The sequence below is a fragment of the Antedon mediterranea genome, chromosome 3 (genome assembly GCF_964355755.1).
Source record: "Antedon mediterranea chromosome 3, ecAntMedi1.1, whole genome shotgun sequence".
NCBI classification, from domain to species: Eukaryota; Metazoa; Echinodermata; class Crinoidea; order Comatulida; family Antedonidae; genus Antedon; species Antedon mediterranea.
The window spans coordinates 27,091,475-27,111,848 of record NC_092672.1 but is presented as its reverse complement, the minus strand read 5'-3'; the positions used below and the strand labels follow the sequence as shown (position 1 = coordinate 27,111,848).

Here is a 20,374-nt window from a genome sequence, read left to right as displayed (position 1 = left end):
TTTGTTTCTATGGAACGTCAAAAGAGCAAAAATTATATAGAGGGCTGAAAACTCTGTGGAATCCATCTACAGTGTGGATGGAACAATGTAAAATTAAAATTGTAATGATAATAGTATAATCATGCAAGTACGAAGAAATAAATACTGGCAAATAAATTTTAATTTAAAAATCATGATAAGTTTTTTTGTTTCGTTTTCTTTCTGTTTTTATACTTGTACTATTATTGTTGCTCTTTTGGCGCTCCATAGAAACAAAAACATTGAGCATGGGGAGCTCGAGGAGTTACATTATCATTACAGTATACAGTACAAAGAAACACATCTGTAAAATCATCAATTTAAAGGATTTATTTATTTGTTATTATGTGTTTCTCCTTCTGAAAGTACTTATAAGTCCTAATTTTAAAGTGGGGTGTCACGAAACCTCAGACCACGAAAGCTCAGACCCCCTAAGACCTAAGATCACGAAAGCTAAGACCCAACACCTAAGATTACAAATACTAAGATATACTACATCTTAAAAACAATACTTGTTTATCTATACATAATTTTAAACACAGTAGGTTTCATTTATTACCATAAATATAATTTAATACTACCGCAAAACATAGATAAACTCACATTATTTTCGCCCGTTGAGTAAATGTATATTTTTTCTTTACAACAAACAAACTTGACGGGTTGTTTGTTGGTATATATTTACTCCATTGTGTTGCTTCAGAGGATGTTTTTCTTACGCACCTGCCTTTCTTGTATTTTGACTCCAAATTTGTTGACTAACTTTATCCTGAACACCACACTTTAAAATTAGGACTTATAAGTACTTTCAGAAGGAGAAACACATAATAACAAATAAATAAATCCTTTAAATTGATGATTTTACAGATGTGTTTCTTTGTACTGTATACTGTAATGACAATGTAACTCCTCGAGCTCCCCATGCTCAATGTTTTTGTTTCTATGGAGCGCCAAAAGAGCAACAATAATAGTACAAGTATAAAAACAGAAAGAAAACGAAACAAAAAAACTTATAATGATTTTTAAATTAAAATTTATTTGCCAGTATTTATTTCTTCGTACTTGCATGATTATACTATTATCATTACAATTTTAATTTTACATTGTTCCATCCACACTGTAGATGGATTCCACAGAGTTTTCAGCCCTCTATATAATTTTTGCTCTTTTGACGTTCCATAGAAACAAAAACATTGAACATGGCCCATGGGGTAGGTAGGCCTACTGTACTGTAGGCTAGTCATTTTGTGTGCGAGAAAAACGTCTGTAAAATCATCAATTTAAAAATGTATTTGTTACTTTTTATGTGATTCTTTTTCATGAAAGTGCCAATTCTAAGGTGTGGTATTCAGAATAAATGTTGGGAGTTAAAATACAAGGCAGGTGCGAAAGATAAATATTTGTAATCTTAGGTGTTGGGTCTTAGCTTTCGTGATCTTAGGTCTTAGGGGGTCTGAGCTTTCGTGGTCTGAGCTTTCGTGACACCTTTTTAAAGTTTGGTGTTCAGGATAAAGTTAGTCAACAAATTTGGAGTCAAAATACAAGAAAGGCAGGTGCGTGAGAAAAACATCCTCTGAAGCAACACAATGGAGTAAATATATACCAACAAACAACCCGTCAAGTTTGTTTGTTGTAAAGAAAAAATATACATTTACTCAACGGGCGAAAATAGTGTGAGTTTATCTATGTTTTGCGGTAGTATTAAATTATATTTATGGTAATAAATGAAACCTACTGTGTTTAAAATTATGTATGGATAAACAAGTATTGTTTTTAAGCTGTAGTATATCTTAGTATTTGTAATCTTAGGTGTTGGGTCTTAGCTTTCGTGATCTTAGGTCTTAGGGGGTCTGAGCTTTCGTGGTCTGAGGTTTCGTGACACCCACCTAACACAGATCCTTGCGGAACAGAGTAATTTAAAGTGGTAGGTTGAGAGATTACCTCTCTAATACAAATGTATGTACTCAACTAGAATGAGCACACTGGGAATCAATTACTTCCGAAAGTGAAACTTGTCAAAAAATGAAACCAATTGTTTGAGTCAAATTTAAGCAAACTTAATTTGTGTTTTGTATGTAATTAGGATTGAGGTATGGAGAAGAGATTTGGTAATTAGAAGGGGTAAAAAAAACTCGGTTTCATTCCCAAAGCATTACCCAATCTTTGTTTTATTTTGATGTTTTGCTTTTTATTTTGTGGATAATCTAATTTTGTGCGAGGTTTTGTTTACTCTCCGGATAAAAATTTGAACCTATGCGCCTAGGTAGCCCTGTTGTGTTGGGAATACGCGTAGTGAGCCGCCTGCAGGTGGTGTGCTTGTCACTCATACTTGAACTTGCGTCGGCCTAACATAAATCGGTCATTTCAACCCTAACGATGATTTGCTATACTCGAAATGAAATTTCACTTCTTTCTTCTACATGCGAGAGTCAAATACTGAACGATTATTGCTGTAAAACTCTAATAGAAAATGGAATATTTCGTAATGGAAACGAACCTGATATATGGCAAGGAAAAGGTGTCATTAAAAGCCGTAGACGTCACCGAGGACGCCACGGTGGCCGTAAAATGAGGAAAACAATTGATACTTTGATTACAAACCGTTCAGTTAGACTAAATAAATCAAGAAGCGTCAATCAATCTAACCTGATTCCAGACTCAATCTTAGCTAATTAATAAGATTAATAATAAGGTGACGAAATTCCAATTTTCCACTTTTCTATTTACAAATCCATGTTCTATTTATAATAAAATGGAAGACCTTCAGGTAACACTGGAACATAATAGCATTCAAGTTTGTACACTTGCGGAAACATGGTTTAATGGAGACTATATTTGCAAGGTCAGTGACTATAATATTTTCTATAAGAGCCGCACAAATACCAGAGGAGGAGGTATAGCAACATACGTCCACAACAGCATTCCTTCTGATGACGAACTAGAATGTGTTTGGGTCAAATTACAGCATATAAGCTTCTCCGTGAAGTTTCTGAAATATATGTGTGTACCATTTATTTTAGTCCTAGCCAAAACAAAGACCATCAACGTGACCTCTTAAACCATCTTAGAAATTCGATTGACACTATTCGTTCAAGGAGAAATTTAGCAAAAGTCATTATTGCTGGGGATTTCAAGAGTTTTGATATCTCCCCTCTAATTAAACATGTCATTGATTTGCACCAAGTTGTTAAAGATAAAACCAGAGGAGACAAAATTCTTGATCTCATAATATCGGTCCGTAAAGATTGTTATATGACTCCTATAATTCAAGCCCCACATCACATCACATCACAATGTCATTATTTGGAAACCTCTGAACTCCATTAAGTGTAATGGTAAAATGGTTACAAAGATTTTTAAGCCTTGTACTGATTCGTCGATGAGAGGTTTCGGAAACTGGATTACCAAATTTGACTGGTCGCAGGTCTATAGTATAAAAGATGTAGATGATAAAGTGAATATAATGAACTATACCCTCACCACCACGTAAAACAAGTTATTTGCTACCAAACATTTGCGAGTTTATTCTACCGATAGACCTTGGATTACTCCATACATTAAGAAACTGATCAGGTATAGACAAACTGCTTTTAGAAAGAAAAAACATGAACGTTACAAAACACTTAGAAATAAGGTAATTTGGGAAATAAAGGAGAAGTACTATCGTTATAAAGTAAGAACGCTTGAGGTGAGCAATTACCGTAAATGGTACGACAAAGTGAAGCAGATTTGTGGTAAGCAAAAAGACAAACCAAGAATTGCATTTGATAACCCTTTACCGATCCCAGATTGCGTTGCCTCTAAACAAATTAATGAACACCTCGCAAAAATTTGTCGTGAACTGGATCCTCTCAAACTTGATGAATTGCCTACATACCTCCCAGCTGAGGGTCAACCGCCACAGAATTGTTTAAGTCCAACAACAATTATTAAAAGTGCAGATTAATAAATCAGTTCCACCTGGAGAAATTCCACCAGTTATCATCAAGGAATTTTCACCCGAAATAGCAGAGCCCCTAACGCATATATTTAATTCTTCTTTGAAAGAGCAGGGGCGGTCGCAGGTCAATTTTAAGAGACTTCAGGGCTGTAGACACTGGGTATTTGAACAAGCAAATTGTTAAATGACACCCCTAAATGGCCGCAAATGGTACTCTCGCGGGTACAATTCATGATAAATTGCAGTTCACTCTATAGTGCGCTAGCAAACAGATGATTGTAGCCTATATTATTCCGCCGGTAATAAAACATACACGACTAACATTAACAATATTATAGGATAACATGTTTTTTCGTTCAATACAAACGTCACGTCGAAGTCCTCGATGAAAGTACTTCTGGTACGGTAATACATTCTAATAGGGTGAGTCCCGTGTTCTCTGAACGTAGGGGAATGAGCTGTTAGGAGCTCATTGAACTAAGCCTCGGCATTATGTGGTAGGGTGGCCAGTTCCTTTCCACGCCGCCTTTTTTCTCCCTAGTATTTTCAACCAGGTACTCATTTTACAGCTGAGTGGACTGGGAGTTGTCGGGCATTGTCTATCTGTACGACAGTCAAGTGTCCTAACCACTCGGCTATCCAACTCCTCTAATAACTGTACTCAATTAATGTAAATTAATTATCAATTAATAATTTTTAAAGGTTATACAAAAAATATGAAGCTGCTGTATAAATATTGAGCAAAAACATTGTATTATTTTGAATTAAATGCTAAATAAAGTCAGATGTTAAATCCACAATTTCCAAAATTCATTTTTATTTATCCACTAAAACTTTACAAATGTGTGGTTTAAACCACACTACAAAAAAAAAAAAAAACAAAGTAATGATAGGATATTGCAGAAAGAAGCAAACTTTGCTCTGCTACCGGTATAACAGGTTTCAAATTTCGGAACTCCATAAATTACTACGGAAATTCGGCCTAATATTTACGGATGTACGGAAGTGAAGATAAATAGGGTACTACACGCATCGGAAATACAAAACTATACGCACAATTATGATTTGGCCTAAAAAATGGCCTTAGATTATGGAAAACCCACGGCAAAACGCAATAATTATGGACTAATCAATTAATAGCCTTGGCATTATGCCCAATATTTAAAAGGAATGAATATAGGCTATATTTCGTTTGTCGATAATTTGTTGACGCAAAGTTCATGTGGTGTCTGATCATTTCGGCCGCCAGTCATTTCGGCCGCCGGATATGGAATTGCCAAATTCATGAAACGCCAAAAAGGAAAAAATATGTATCGTTCATGTCGGCCGCCAGAATTGTAATTATTGTTGCATATGTATGACACGCCATATGTGTTAACATGTTAATATAAAGCCGAATCGGCGGTCTTCAATTCCAGAAACAGCAGCGATATTTATGGCATGCACATTGTCACCACAACAGTGAATATTAATGATATTTTCAGCAAACATTTATAATGTAAGAATGTTTATTAAACCTAATACATTTTTGTTGTCAATTTATTTCATAGGTGCCAAGAAGTATGTGTGCTTTTTGAAAATAAAGTGGTTTTGGGGTTTTCATTTTATTTTGCAAATTGTATTATTTAAATGTCGGAAATTAATTTAGATATTTTAAAAAAATGTAACAAGCCAGAGATGAAATAAAATCACAAATTAATACATTTATCGTTGTTTTAGTCGTCGTCAGAAGTTTATCGACTGACATCTATTTATTTTGTTGTGACAACTAAAGTTGAATATACAGTATATATTATATTTCTCATGTGCAGTAGAGCGTTTCTTTGATTGAATAATTTTGTTTGTATTATAACACAAGTTCATTTTGGATTTTCAGTAAATTATCAATGGTTTATTCAATGTCAACACTGTAACTAATTCCTCACTATTCAATCAAAATGTTATTATTATACTATATTGTTGAAAAATGGATTGCGTGATATGAAAATGGTTTGATAGTAAAACGCAACAAAGATACGTTCTTGTCTGGTTATTAGGTATTCATGCAGAAATGAAGCGGAGGATTATTTTTGTAGCATTCCTTTCAAAATAAATTTTATTACAAAGAAGTATATTGGTTGTGAAGGTCGTTAAATTCGTTGGCGCCAACATTAATTCTTTTACCAACTTTACCAATTAAGCTAACATCAAAACATTCAACAATGATAAAATGCCCTGCAACTCTGTAACTAAGCCTATTTTATGACTAAGTCTATCAAGTTCCAGGTCCGGGCCCCCTCCCCCACCTCCCCTAAATGTTAAAGGTGCCCTCTTTTAGAGAAACACACTAAATACAATTTTTTTTTGCGTCAATGCGGTACTTCTGGTACGGTAATAAATAAAATATTATTGATCAGATTCGACGAGCATCACAAGATCATGAATCGGTCTGCAATAGCTCTTCCCATTGGTTGACACACGCACACTAACTTGCCAAACACTACCATCGGCTCCTTCAAACACCTTGTCCACATTGGCTACTGGTTACGCTTGACATTCTTATCCCGCAACATCACTATGTCACCATCTCTAACGTTTCTTTCCTGTACATTCCATTTGCGACGTAGTTGAAGTGTATTTAAGTATTGGATCTGCCATCTCTTCCAAAATTGCTCTGCCATTATCTGCACCAATCTCCACTGGGCTTGTGACGGTTTCGTTAACTGTAAGAATAGATGATTTTCGTGCAACAGAAGCCATCTTCATCAGAGATGACAAACAGTTGTGAAAACCATGTTAATTAAAAAATCGTACCCCCTGAACAGAGGGTCATTTATGAGAAAAAAATTACTGTAAAATGATTAGCCTACATAACTGTATGAAAGACTGAAAAAAATTAGAAAGATGTTGTCATCGTTCAAAATCAATAGAAAACAAGGCCAACAGCCATAAGTCGCGTGCTCTCAGAAAAAAATGAACTTTCAAAAAGTAATGTACTTTAAAACTTTTCTGTACATCAAAACAGTTCAAAGTACAGAAAAGCGATAAAACGCATAGTGATACCGGACCAACAGACAGACCTACCGACCGACCGACATAGTGAACTATTGAGTCGCGTCCACGGGACTAAAAACACCATAGTGTATAAGGCGGAAAAATGGTGGTGACAAAAATAATTTCTGTGTGTAGGCGTAACCTATTTCCCCTTTTTAAAAAACAGATATGCATATATTTATTACAAGAAATCTTAGAAATTGATTTGATGATTTAACATACTTTTTGTGTTTAGGTAAAAAAGAATGGCACATCTTCTAGGTTCCAAGTATTTTTTAGATAGTTTAGGGAATGATACTCAAGATTTACAAAGTGCCATCAATGATGTGTTCTCAAGAGTTGGGCCTGTACGTTACCCTTCATGGAAATTCCCAGACAAAGTATGTAAGTTCCAGAATGGTCAAACCTGTACTGTACAGACATTTTTTATGCTTACTCACAGTTATCAATATGTATCATTTTTTAATATATGCAGCACGTTACCATATGATCATAATAGAACATTTACTAGAGTTGGTTCTGGACAGCGATTCAGCTTAATATTCATAAAAGAATAAGAATTTTGTCGAACATAGCATCTCATACCTATTGAGCATTTAGCTGAAATCACTAATGATTGAGTGAAGAATGTTAACCACTAAGCTACTAATGTGACGATTGACAATTCCATTTTATATTATACTATTTTATATACAATTATATATATTTATTTTCAAATCTCCTGTGATCTTGATATTTCGGAGTTATTAGATGAGTTTAAATACACCAGTGATGATGAAGAACACAGCCAAGTGTCACACATTGTTTCATTTGAGCTTGTCATTGATAGGTAAAGTAAAAAATCATATATGAACCTCTGATTAAAGACCTCCAATTAAAAACCATTTACTGTACCGCAAGGCCATAACCAGGTATTCGTTGGATTGGAAAGAACCACCCTTTTCCTGAAAAGTGCCTTTTTCCTGAAAAGTGCCTTTTTCCTGAAAAGTGCCTTTTTCAAATGTTCTACTTGTAAATAAGCCTTTTACTCATGACAATAATTGTTTGTCCAATCCTATACCTACTGTAGCCACAGACAAAGACTATTTTCCATTTCAGGATGGTGCTTCTGCTGCAGAGTTTCACACGCTGTGTAGAGCAGCTACAGCAACTACTGTCTGGCAGACCTGTTACCCGTGGTGATGGACTGGGAAACCAGATGTCCATTGGCCTAGTTGTTAAAAAGTTCTGGAACAAAATGGTGCAACTCTATTCAGCAGTACAGCAATGTCAATCAGAGGTTAGTTTGGTTTTTCAGTGCAGACAACGTGAGGTGCTTTCCTAAACAATCGTATGATCAGAACCGTACTGGATATGATCAACTAGCGTTCATAGAAGTACTGATACTATAAAATACTCTACTTGCCACAGATTGACTTCTTCATCAGTAGGCCTACTTCTGTGAATGGATGATTAGAACATGGACGATAGTTGATCAACCCCCAGTACTATTTTTTGTACGATCATTTGGGAAAACACCATCGACATTTGCTTGTTTACAAATAATATTACCCCATTTGTTTTTTAACCTCTCCAGTTGGAAATTGGAAAATATTTTGTTATGTTAATACATTTCCATCACCATGCCTAACATCTGAATGTCAACCAGGCTCTTGCATATTGTATACCTTTTTTTGTTCTAAATAAATGTTTCTCATTCAATCATCTTTTCATTCAATTTACAGAACAGAAGTAAGAGTCGTACAATACAGAAATTGGAATCAATAAACAGAGACTTACAGTGTAAGCCTGGCAATGGGCCAAGAAATCTTTCTGCTTCAATGGTTTTTAATGCTCAACACTCAGGAAAAGAACAAGATCTTTGGGTTGGTTCATTAGGATTAGTAAAAGATGAAATATCTAAAGACATACGTACAGTCTCATCCCAAACTCTTGAGACTGCATTTGTACCATGTGAATCCTGTGCCAAAGTGCAATTGAGTCTGAAAGAGGTTAGTAAAATGATTGCCGGAGTTTGTGTTTCTCAAGGAATCACCAGTGCCATTCATAAGCATATGAACAGTGAGATCGATGCCACACTAACAACTGCAGACCTCGCCAGATGGTCAAATGAACAGACTAAAGACTTGGAAAGGATCAATCAACATCTGGAAAACCTGATGAATCAAATTGATCCTCTGACATCAGATCTTGGAAAATCAAAAGATGAATGTCTACATTTAAAAGAAAGTCTGGCAAAGAATGAAAAAGAGCTTCTTCTTCTTCTTCTTCGTATTAGGAGCCAACTTCATATGTGAAGACTCTGCTCCTCCAACTCTGTTTTGCTAGCTCTACTGTATTTGGTTGTGTATTATTGTTCTATTTAGTTATTCTAAAGAAAGAAAAGACGCAAAGGGAACAGCAGTTGAAGACACATGCCGCAAAGTTGAAAGAAATTGACCAAAAACATTCATCAATATTATCAGTAATAGAAAGAAATAATGAAGAACTTAATGATAAAAAGAAACATATTGAAGCACAAATCACAATCTTGAGAAAGGAAGTTGTTTCTGTGAAAGACCTAGGTAAGTGAAATGATTACATTCCAGGCATTATTACTGTCAGTAGCATAGATGTTGTGCTGGATCAAGGTGGGTGGCCTTAAAATTCTTCCATGGCTATCCATGTAACCTACCCTATTTCAACATTCAATTTTTCATATTATAAAAAGTAGAAAATAGAACCAAGGCTATCCAACATAGCATTGGTTGAACATTTGGTTATTTTTACATTTTTATCATTGACAAACTCCTTCTTTCAATACTTACTTACAGAACAACGGAATGCAAAATTAACAAATGATTTGGATGACAATCGAATTGCCAGAGGACAAATAGATGAACTTGAAACCAGTTTGAAAGACATCAACAATGAGCTTAAAACAACCCTGACTGAATTAGATGAAAAGGCCAGGGTTCTAACAAAAGAACAGGCCAAGAATAGAAGTATACAAAAACATAGTCAGCTACATTACCAACAGTTTTTCTAAGCCGATTGTAAAAGAAGCTCATTAACAAAATAAATGTCAGCTTTAAATGCATGTACAATTGCAGTCATGGTTCTGGATCTGGCCTACCTGCAGACCTCATTAATTTTAAAATGTATATTATACTCTCCATCAAAGATTGTATATTTAGGGAACTTGTTCATCATAATGATTAATTCTGTAAAACATGCAAACACACACATACTCTTAAAAAGATGAGTACTTTTTGTTTTTTAAATTAATCGGTTAATTACACTCATTAGTCTGAAAACATGAAGTATCCAAGAGCCATACTATGTTGTACGTTTTAATTAACCTTTTGGTTTATGTAAGGGTTTACAAGTGAAACATGATGCCCTGTTACAACGAGTCGATGAACTTAATGAAGAATGTGAAGAGTTGAAAGAGAAGGTGGATGAAATTGAAGAAGAAAATGAAAAGGCCTTTGATAAGTTGACATCAACACAGAAAGAACTGAAAGCATCGAAAGAAGAGTTAAAGCAAGAGAAGGTAGAACATATTCATTCATCAGTCTGAATAGAGAGTAGGAGAGAGGTGACACAATGATAGGGAATCAATTTAGACTCATCATAAGCATCTAGTTGTGCTTTCATCCTAATATGCCTTTAGATCACATTGATACCATGGGTATCTGTCTATGTGCATTAAAATGAACCCATTAAAGACAGGGTAGGTGGTTGTTTGAACCTCAACCACTGGAGTATTTAGTACAATTATATATCCTAACTAGAGGGTACTCCGAGAGTACAAACCTCCGCCTACTGTAAAATTCCCCTACATAAAATGCCCCCTGAATATTTTTTTTTTTTACATTTTTTTTTATTAGTTCTAAGTGTAAATATGTTAACTGCACACTACAAAGTTGTGGATGACAGTGTGGTGTAATGGTTATGTGTCCAGCCTCTCACAGTTGAGATCGCTGGTTCAAGTCCCACTGAGGGTTTTTTTTTTAATTATTTTTTTATTTCTTTTTTCTTTTTTTTTGTGGACCTTGATTTTTGACCCTGACCCTTCAAAATTTAACCACAATTATATGATGTGTCATTGATCATTGTGGCTAAGGTTGGTGAGAATCGGATCAAAACTGTGGTCTCTAGGCAGTAAAATAGTTTTTTGTTAGTTGTAACCTTGACCTATGACCTTTACCCCTCAAATTCGAACTCGTTCGAGCTTTTTGGGCATAGATCATTGTGTCCTAATTTGGTTAGAATCGGATAAAAACTGTGGCCTCCAGGCTGTTCACAGACACACACACAAACACACACACAAACACACAAACACACACACAAACATACAGGGTGAAAACATAACCTCCTTGGCGGAGGTAATTACTATTCTGGTTAGAACTGCTAGAACAAATAACGAGCAATGAAAAGACAAATGCTTAGTATCACACTAAGCAATAAAATTGAAAGCACAATCTATATATAAATTTACGTAAGGGCAAAATTCGGTAAATCGCGCGTTATTTCTAGAATTTCTACTCGATGGTATATAAAGTTGGTTCGTACTTTCGGTACTGATTTTAACCACCTGATGTAACCCTGTTTACTAACTAAATTGAGTTCGATAATTAGTTATTGACGATTAAAACGAATTTAGGTTCAACGATTTGCCCCAAATAGGGTGTTTTTCGATGTTGGTATACACTGTCTAATGGATGTCCGTCTTGAAAAATACCCGCAGACAATAATACGAGGATGCTTCGCATTTTCCTATCGCCTCCTACGATAATTGTTTTTAATGGCTGAAAACCGGTTGAACAGCTCGAGTATAGCATCATAATATTGAAGACAGGCCGATTTTCTTTAAAAAATACTATTTTGATAGATTTAACATACGTTTATATAAATGTATTGATTTGAAATGAATGGAACATTCCAATCTCTGTTCCACAAGCGTCTATTCCCTCAGGCGTCGTAAAGGCAAGTAGAGTTACTGTATACTCATAACAGAAATTCGATCCATTTTTTTTTTCAATCTGTGCTGCAGAGGTTGGATATAAATTTGTTTAAACGGATAATGAGCTAGCGTTTTCACTCGCCGTATATTATGTACACATCTTTATTAATGCAGTTAAACCACCCATATCAGCACCCTTCCCTCACTGGCATGAGTAGCGTTGTAAAACCAGTAGAGGATAGGCCTACGGTACATCACATGCCCTAAACGCAGAACAACTTTGGAGGGTAGGGGGTGGGTAGGGTAGGAACCAACTTAAGTATGAATTTGCTCTAAGAAACAATTGAAAACCATTAGGCCTACTAATTAAGTTGAGTTAGATAATTTAATATTATTGACGATTAAATCGAATTTATGATTTTCCCCGAATAGAGGTGGTTTTCACAAATTGTTTTACATTATATAAACATATATACGTCGTAGTGATGTATCGTTACATGTACTGTACTATTTCAATCGACTATGACGGTGATAGTTTCAACAAAGTATTAAATCGCAATGTTTTACTGTGGTATATTATTTGTAAAACATGAAAACAATTAATACTGTATTTCGTTAATAAATGGGTAAAGAATATATTTAAAAATTGTTCCTCTTTGCACCCATCCTCTTTCCCATCCCTCAACCCAAATGTTACATACAAAACACAATTTAAGTTTGTTTAAATTTGACTTAAACAATTGGTCTCATTTTGTGACACGTTTCTCTTTCGGAAGTAATTCCCAGGGTACTAATTTTACAGTACATAAACCACAGTGTCTAATTATTCGTTCCTGTAAACGACATGTATTATTGTCCTGCGGTACGTACATTTGAAATCGCCAGTTTTTTAACGCTGAAATTATTATGTATTCGAGAACCATCTGTGGGCACGACCTAGATGGTACGCGAGCGAATACCTATTGATTTTTTTTATTTTTCAAGGATTCAGGTACTGCATTGAAAACTGAAAAGGATTTTCTGATGAACTCAATTCAGGATCTTCAGAAGATGATCATTGCACTAGAAGATCAGCTCAATGAAACTGAAGACAAGATGAGGATAATCTGCCAATACCCAGACCAGCCAACTGGTCTGAAAATGACCAGGCCTAGAGGTAAGTTAAAAAGCCTGGGCTGTAGTAAGGTACTAGAAGAATATGTCTCTCAGATCAGTCCTGGCTTGACAGTGACCTGGCTGTGTTGTGATGTTGTGGCTGTTGTTGTGGCTGCTATTTTTGTGGTTGTTGTTGATATTGTGGTTGTTGTTATCTAAGTAAATGTCACTGTGGTAATGTTACTAGCAATATTTCAAAGCTTTATTATATAACAATCAACTCACAACTTGTATTGTCTGTAGTCTTGTGAAAAGAAATTCTTTCACTTTTTGATTTAACTTATTGTTATTTAAATTTGTTATTGAAGATTCTGATACAATGTCAAGACAGATGCAAGCAAACAATGTTCGGATTGAGGTGTTGGAGGAAACAAACAACATGCTGAGAGATGGCATTAACAAGCTGTTTGAAGAAGGCCAGCAAACAACTGCCAAGGTAAGTATAGGTCATGGTGATACAGTTATGTCAATGAATGTGGCATGTCCAGGTCTCAATTCTTATACTAATAGAATTTATACATTTCTTTCCAGAGAACAAAGGTTGGACCAGCTGTACCACTCTGGCAACAGTCTACTGGAAATCAGCAAATGTCTAATCAGAATGCTTCAAAACATCGGCTAACAGATAACAGGGATTTGTATACATATAAGTAAGTTAAGGCTATATTTTGCATTTCAACCTTTTTAGTCGCGTGGAAGCGACTCTATAGTTCACTATGTCTGTCGGTCTGTCGGTCCGGTATCACTATGTGTTTTATCGCTTTCTGACCTTATCTTGAACAGTTTAATCTAGCTAAGTCAATTTTTCACAGTATATTCCTTATGGCCAGGAATCGATGTGGTTATGTTTTCACGGTGCGCAATAAAAAATTACGCGGTCTACGCACGATTTAACGAAATCACGTTTGTAATCATATCTTCACAACCATGAATCACAATTAAATAAAATTTGGTACTCATAAATTTCAGGGCATAAATCATCATATGGCAATACAATTACGTGCGTAACGCATGTAACGCATGCGTACGCGCGCTTAAAATTTTCAAAATTAATTTTCGACGAAATAAGAGTACGTTTCAGGCAATTTTAAGCGTTTACAAAATTGCCATGAGTGCGCAGATTTTTGCATTAAATGTTGTTGCGCACTCTTTTTGCCCGATTTTTGTTTTCTTGACTTACTTTTCAACTCGAAATTACGTTATACGAGCATGTCAAAGGTGACAGGCTACGCACGTGTAAATTAAAAATATATAACTGTTTTTAAACATTTCAACATTTTTAAACATGTTCAGTAATTTCGGTCAGTTGGTAGGTTGGTCGGTCGGTCGGTAAACACTAAGCACGCGACTGCAGCCATCTATATGGCCTTGTTCTTAAGTCAAATTTGTTGGAACTTTTTTTTCTTGTGATTTAATTAGTACTCAGTAGAAGTGTAAAATGTAATAAATTATTTGGAAACCCCACATTTATTAATTATTTTATTTTCCTTAGTTACGTATAGCAACAGTTGTTATGGTAACCCTGTAGGTGTATGTATAAATGTATGTACAGTATGTACCAAAAATTTGACCAAATGTGACCTCAAATGACCTCTTTGCAAAGTCAGATTTTTCCTTTTTTTTTCCTTTTTTCTGTAGCTCTTTACACCATGTAGAAGTAAACAAGAATATTCTTACAAAAAACGCTGCTCGCTTATTGTTATTGCTATGGTCAAGTTTGGGGGTCACTTCATCAAGCCTAGATGCTTCAAGTATCCTATTACAAACAAAAACTTCAATGGACAGTTTTGATAATAATTAATTCAATGATTATCTGACAGTGATTTATAGTAATATCATGGGACTCATAAATACCAGAAATGCTTTGGGATTTGTCATTAGACTCTTTTCCCAGCCGTTTTTTGGATTCAACAGGTGGTACCTATAAATTATAGTCGAGTTTTCATTTTAACAAAAATGTCAAAGTGTAGTACTATACTGCTGCTTGATTTCATCTAATGAATGAGTCATCTCGTGTGACGTAGCTGGCTAGAGCAGCAGCGTGAAAATGTATAAAACATTTGTATGCAATTATTTCATCTATGTACATAAACACAAGTATCCTTCACAGTTTTGTTTGTTTACTACTACCAGAGGCATAGGCTGGGGGTGCGAGCAGTGTGATAGTTTACAATCCCCCCACCCGCTCTCCCTACCCTGCCTACACCTCTGAAAACTGTCTATTGTTAGTTGAAAGGTATCTGTTCTTTACATTTAAAAGAACAGAAATTGTAAATTAATTTCTTGTACTGTATTGTTTAGAAGTCCTCCAGCAGACAGACATAATAAAAATAGCGGCTCTAATCTTCCAAGACCACCATCACGCGACGGAACAACAAGGAAAACAGGTAAATAAATGTATGGTTCGTAAATGAAGATGTTATTCCTTTTCTAAATAAGATACTGGGACATGCTTCCTCAGATTCTATGTACAGTGTCACAATATGTGAAGGATATTGCAATTAAAACAGAAGCTCAGCTCAATTTCAATGTTACTTATTTTTCAACAGCTGAAAAGAAAAGAATACCAGTAAACAATGTTCAGTCTGAAAGGTTAATAGGGTCTGGTAATGGAAGTCTAGGAGCTCACAGGAAACTGAAAGCATCTGGTAGCATCAAGTCAGCTGGAGATTCTTATGGTAAGTAGTCTTACAAACTGTGTATTTTATTCTTTACTTAAAAGGTCAAAGGTTACAGGTCAAATGTTTCATGTTTAAGTTCAAGGTGGTTGAATTGAAAGCTCCCTAGATATTACATTATTGCTACTGTATACATTAAACATGTGAAGTTTGTTATTGTACTTTATGGTAAATGTATTTATTTTATGATTGTCATTGTATTAATATTGATAATTGATTACTATATGTTATTAAACATTCTGATTTTTTTTTAATCAACTGAGTAACCCAAAAATAATTTGTTAAATTCTATGAATCGTTTTATTCATTATTATATATTTTAAATGAGTGCTTTATAAGTATGTTTTTATCTTTTTATATCTTTGGCACATTTTTTTGTTCTGTTTTTTTGTAGATAATCCACCAAGTAAACCAAAAATTGGCTGGAAGACACCAGCACCTTCTTCAGACTCTGATTACATTTCATTACCCACATATATTTGCAATACTTGTGATAAGATGTATACAACAGAACAAGATCTTGAGATACATAAGTCATATTAGTCCAGTCAATCTACCGATAGACCCAAAACAAATTGCAATAGTTTCCTAACCTTTTTTATTTGATTCTATATGTTCCTGGAAGAAACATTTCCAAAATCTACCAAAATCGGTTCAGTGGAACATACTTTTTTAAGGGGTCAAGAGGTCATGAGGGTCAAATTATATATTTGTATATCTCAGTAACCGCTTGGCCGAACTTGGTAATTTTGGTGTCAAACAATTCAGAAGACCCATATTTATATTCACTCTAATGAAAGTTTTTTATCAAAAATGACCGGAATCCATGTTTTTGACCTTTGACCTATTATTTTGGCATATTCATATCTCGGTAACCACTGGGCGTAAACAAGCGTTTTTGGTGTCAAAATACCCAGAAGGTCTATGTTTATATTCACTCTAATAAAAACGTTTTGTGTATTATGACCAGACGACATCATTTTGACCTTTGACATATTCATATTCATTATTTTATATTATTTCACTAATTCAATTTTTTGTATCTCGGTGACCAATAGTCGTAACTTCGTAATTTTTATGTTAATCAATTCAGAAGACCCTTATTTATATTCACTCTAATAAAACTTTTTACAAAAAAATGACCGGAAACTACTCTTTTGACCTTTGACCTATTATATTGGTATATTCATATCTTTGTAACCAATGGGCGTAGATGAGCATTTTTTGTGTCAAAATATTCAAAAGGTCTATGCTTATATTCACTCTAATGAAAAAGTCATCGTTTTGACCGTTAACATATATTCTTTATTTCATATCTCACTAAATTTATTTTTTGTATCTCGGTGACCAATAAGCGTAACTTTTGTGTTAAACAATTCAGAAGAACCATATTTATTTACTCTAATGAAACTATTTTTACAGAAAATGACCGGAAGCTTTCAACTATTATATTTATATATTTGTATCTTTGTGAACTATGGGTTTAGATGAGCATTTTTTGTGTCAAACAACTCAGAAGGATATCCACTCTAATAAAAAATGTCTGTGTATATAGTCAATGCGAAAGTAATTATTTTTACCTTTGATGTCTATCCAGAAAACGTTTAGTAATTCGGGCAATATATTGGTGTTATATTTCTTCATAGATCAGCACCCAAGATAACATTTAACTATTCATTATTCTGTTTATATTTACTCTAAAAACACACAAAACAGAAAAATATCCAAATAGGCCTGGTAGAGAATATTTACCAATCGTCTGATTTTACAAACCCATTGTTGAATCTTCAGAATCGGTATATTTATTATCATCTAGTGAAATGTTTGCGCATACACCTCGACACTCACTACATGCCATGGAGCAATCTAATCCATTGTTCCTACAGCTGCATTTCATATTATAGCAGCCTGTTTTGCATTTGCATCTTATGATTTGTAGGAGCAATTGTGGTGCTGGGGGGTTGTCCGTCAAATATGGTATCATCCTGCCTTGGCTGATCTTCCATCCATATTTATCTGGAGGTACATTTTCTTCATTTCCAAGCCAAACTTGAACTTGTTGGTACACCCTTAGACTATGATACTTTGCCGCTGATGCCGTTGGGGGTAAAGAACGTGGATGAACTGCTTTAGTACTGCATGTAGTCTTTTCATGAAATTTACGAAACCTCAATTCATCTAGGTTTTCATTATTGCTGCTACCATACAAAGACAAAATGGCGTTATTACCCGCTGCAATTGCCTCCTGTCTGTTTGCCTTACAAGTCATAAACACTTTGGCTTGTTCAGAAAAGAAACAGTCACTTCTTACTTTAGTTACTGCTTTGATTTCCCCAATACCAAAAAATCGCGATGTCGTGTCACATCCAAGGAACGCGTGACAAAATAGGATATTATTTACAAACGTCGCTGCCAAGGTCAAGTCTTGTTGCCGCAATGTTCCAACATCGTTGCACCTTTTTAGTTTCTTTCCTTTGGTTTGGCTTGAACCATACATTATGTTTGGTGTGACCACCATGGTGGATAAGGAGGACCAGGATATCTGTATCATCTGCGATGACAACCGTGCCTATTTGTTCTGCGTAGGACAGAGCCATCTTCGACACAAGATAGTCAGCGTCAGCTTCTGCGTGGTGAACAATACAACCTTCTTTTTCAAGACTATTTCCCAAAATCTTAATGAATCTTTGTTTGTTTTGAACGTTTGACAGAAATTCTTCTTTTTTGGTTTGTAATGTCATAGATTGGTCAAAGTGTACAGCTACACCACCACCACCACCACTTCTCCTTGTATGTGTACAGTCGTTTGTACTTAGTGAGTTATCGTACTCATCAAAAACAACAATGGATTTTCCATATTTGTGAGAAACATATTTAGTGTATACTCTCATAATGTCACCCCTGAAGCCCCTCTTGTCCATGGAATTTTATGAAGTAGTGCTCCTCCATCTAAGACGTACTGAATTTGACCAGGAGGTTCTGGAGCAACCTCGATTGCTGTTGACCACAAACTATCAGCTAAACTAGCTTTATTTGCAGACCTCATCATATCTGGTGATTCAAACAATCTAAATATATCTGATACATTATCGCATCTTGTGCCGGCAGTTACAAGTCGTTGAAATAGAAGTAAAGGATCTACATTGACCACATCATCTTTTATCTTCAATGCGCTTTTAGAGTTCATTGTAATGGATTGGCTCTTTTTCCGAAATGTGTAGTCGGCGACCTTTTGGTTTGTCATTGATTGCACAATTTGTTGACCTACACAGGGCCGTAGCCAGGATCTGTCAAGGGGGGGGGGGGGGGTTCGGACACTAAGTATTTGGGTCACTGTCCCACTGTCACTGTGTTTCCCTTGTGGCCCGGGCAACAGCCTTAATTTCATACTAAATGTTGTTTCTGCCACTAAATTGAAATTTAGTTCCATTTCATCGTATACAATCCGGACACGGAACTTGATAGGCTTAGCCTCATTGTTAAAACGACCTTCACAACCAAAATATTTCTTTGTAATAAAATCTATTTTAAATGGAACGCTACAAAAATAATCTTCTGCTTTATCAGAGCATGCATACCTAATAACCAGACAAGAACGTGTCTTTATTACATTTTACTATCAATCTATTTTCAAGTCACGCAATCCATTTTTCAACAATATAGTAGTATAATAACATTTTGATTGAATAGTGAGGGATTAGTTACAGTTTGACTTTGAATAAACAATTGGTAATTTACTGAAAATCCAAAATGAACTTGTGTTATAATACAAAAAAAATTATTCAATCAAAGAAACGCTCTACTACACATGAGAAATAGATGTCGGTCGATAAACTTCTGACGACGACTAAAACAACGACAATCAGCTAAATGTTAGTAATTTTATTTCATCTCTGGCTTGTTACATTTTTCATGACACATTACCGGACTTCCCCCTCCTCTCGCAATGAACGACAGTACAGATCCTCCCTATCTAGGCTCGTGTATGTAGCATACTACTACGTTATTCACAAATTACGCACGCATAGCAGTGTTACTAGAACCATCACAGATTACCTCTAATGGATCAATCATTCACACATGATTTAAAAAATTCATCGACAAACGAAATATAGCCTATATTCATTCTTTTTAAATATTAGGCATATTGCCAAGGCTAATAATCGATTTGTCCATAATTATTGCGTTTTGCCGGGGGTTTTCCATAATCTAAGGCCAATTTTTAGGCCAAATCATAATTGTGCGTATAGTGTTGTATTTCCGATGCGTGTAGTACCCTATTTATCTTCATTTCCGTACGTTCGTCGTAAATAGGCCGAATTTCCGTAGTTATTTTATAGACGTTCCAAAATTTGAACCGTGTTATACCGGTAACAGAGCAAAGTTTGCTTCTTTCTGCAAATTTCCTATCATTATTTTCTTTGTTTTATTTGGAGTGTGGTTTAAAACAACACTTTTGTAAAGTTTATAGTGGATAAATGAAAATGAATTTTTGGAAAATGTGGTTTTAACATCTGACTTTATTTAGCATTTTTAAATGAATTAAAATTCCAAATTATACAATTTAACCTTTTGCTCAATATATTTATAGCAACTGCTTCA

General features: G+C 35.0%; 1 protein-coding gene across 1 annotated transcript; it reads left to right on the top strand.

The window, feature by feature from the left end:
* Window positions 1–7,236: 7,236 nt before the first annotated feature.
* Window positions 7,237–16,315, top strand: LOC140044236 (coiled-coil domain-containing protein 157-like). The gene is made up of 13 exons (XM_072088714.1): window positions 7,237–7,369; window positions 7,706–7,820; window positions 8,090–8,270; window positions 8,716–9,262; window positions 9,358–9,555; window positions 9,805–9,993; window positions 10,348–10,526; window positions 12,924–13,095; window positions 13,403–13,530; window positions 13,626–13,744; window positions 15,396–15,481; window positions 15,644–15,772; window positions 16,167–16,315. The coding sequence occupies exons 1-13, from the start codon at window positions 7,237–7,239 to the stop codon at window positions 16,313–16,315; spliced, it is 2,325 nt and encodes a 774-aa protein (XP_071944815.1).
* The last annotated feature ends 4,059 nt before the right edge of the window (window positions 16,316–20,374 follow it).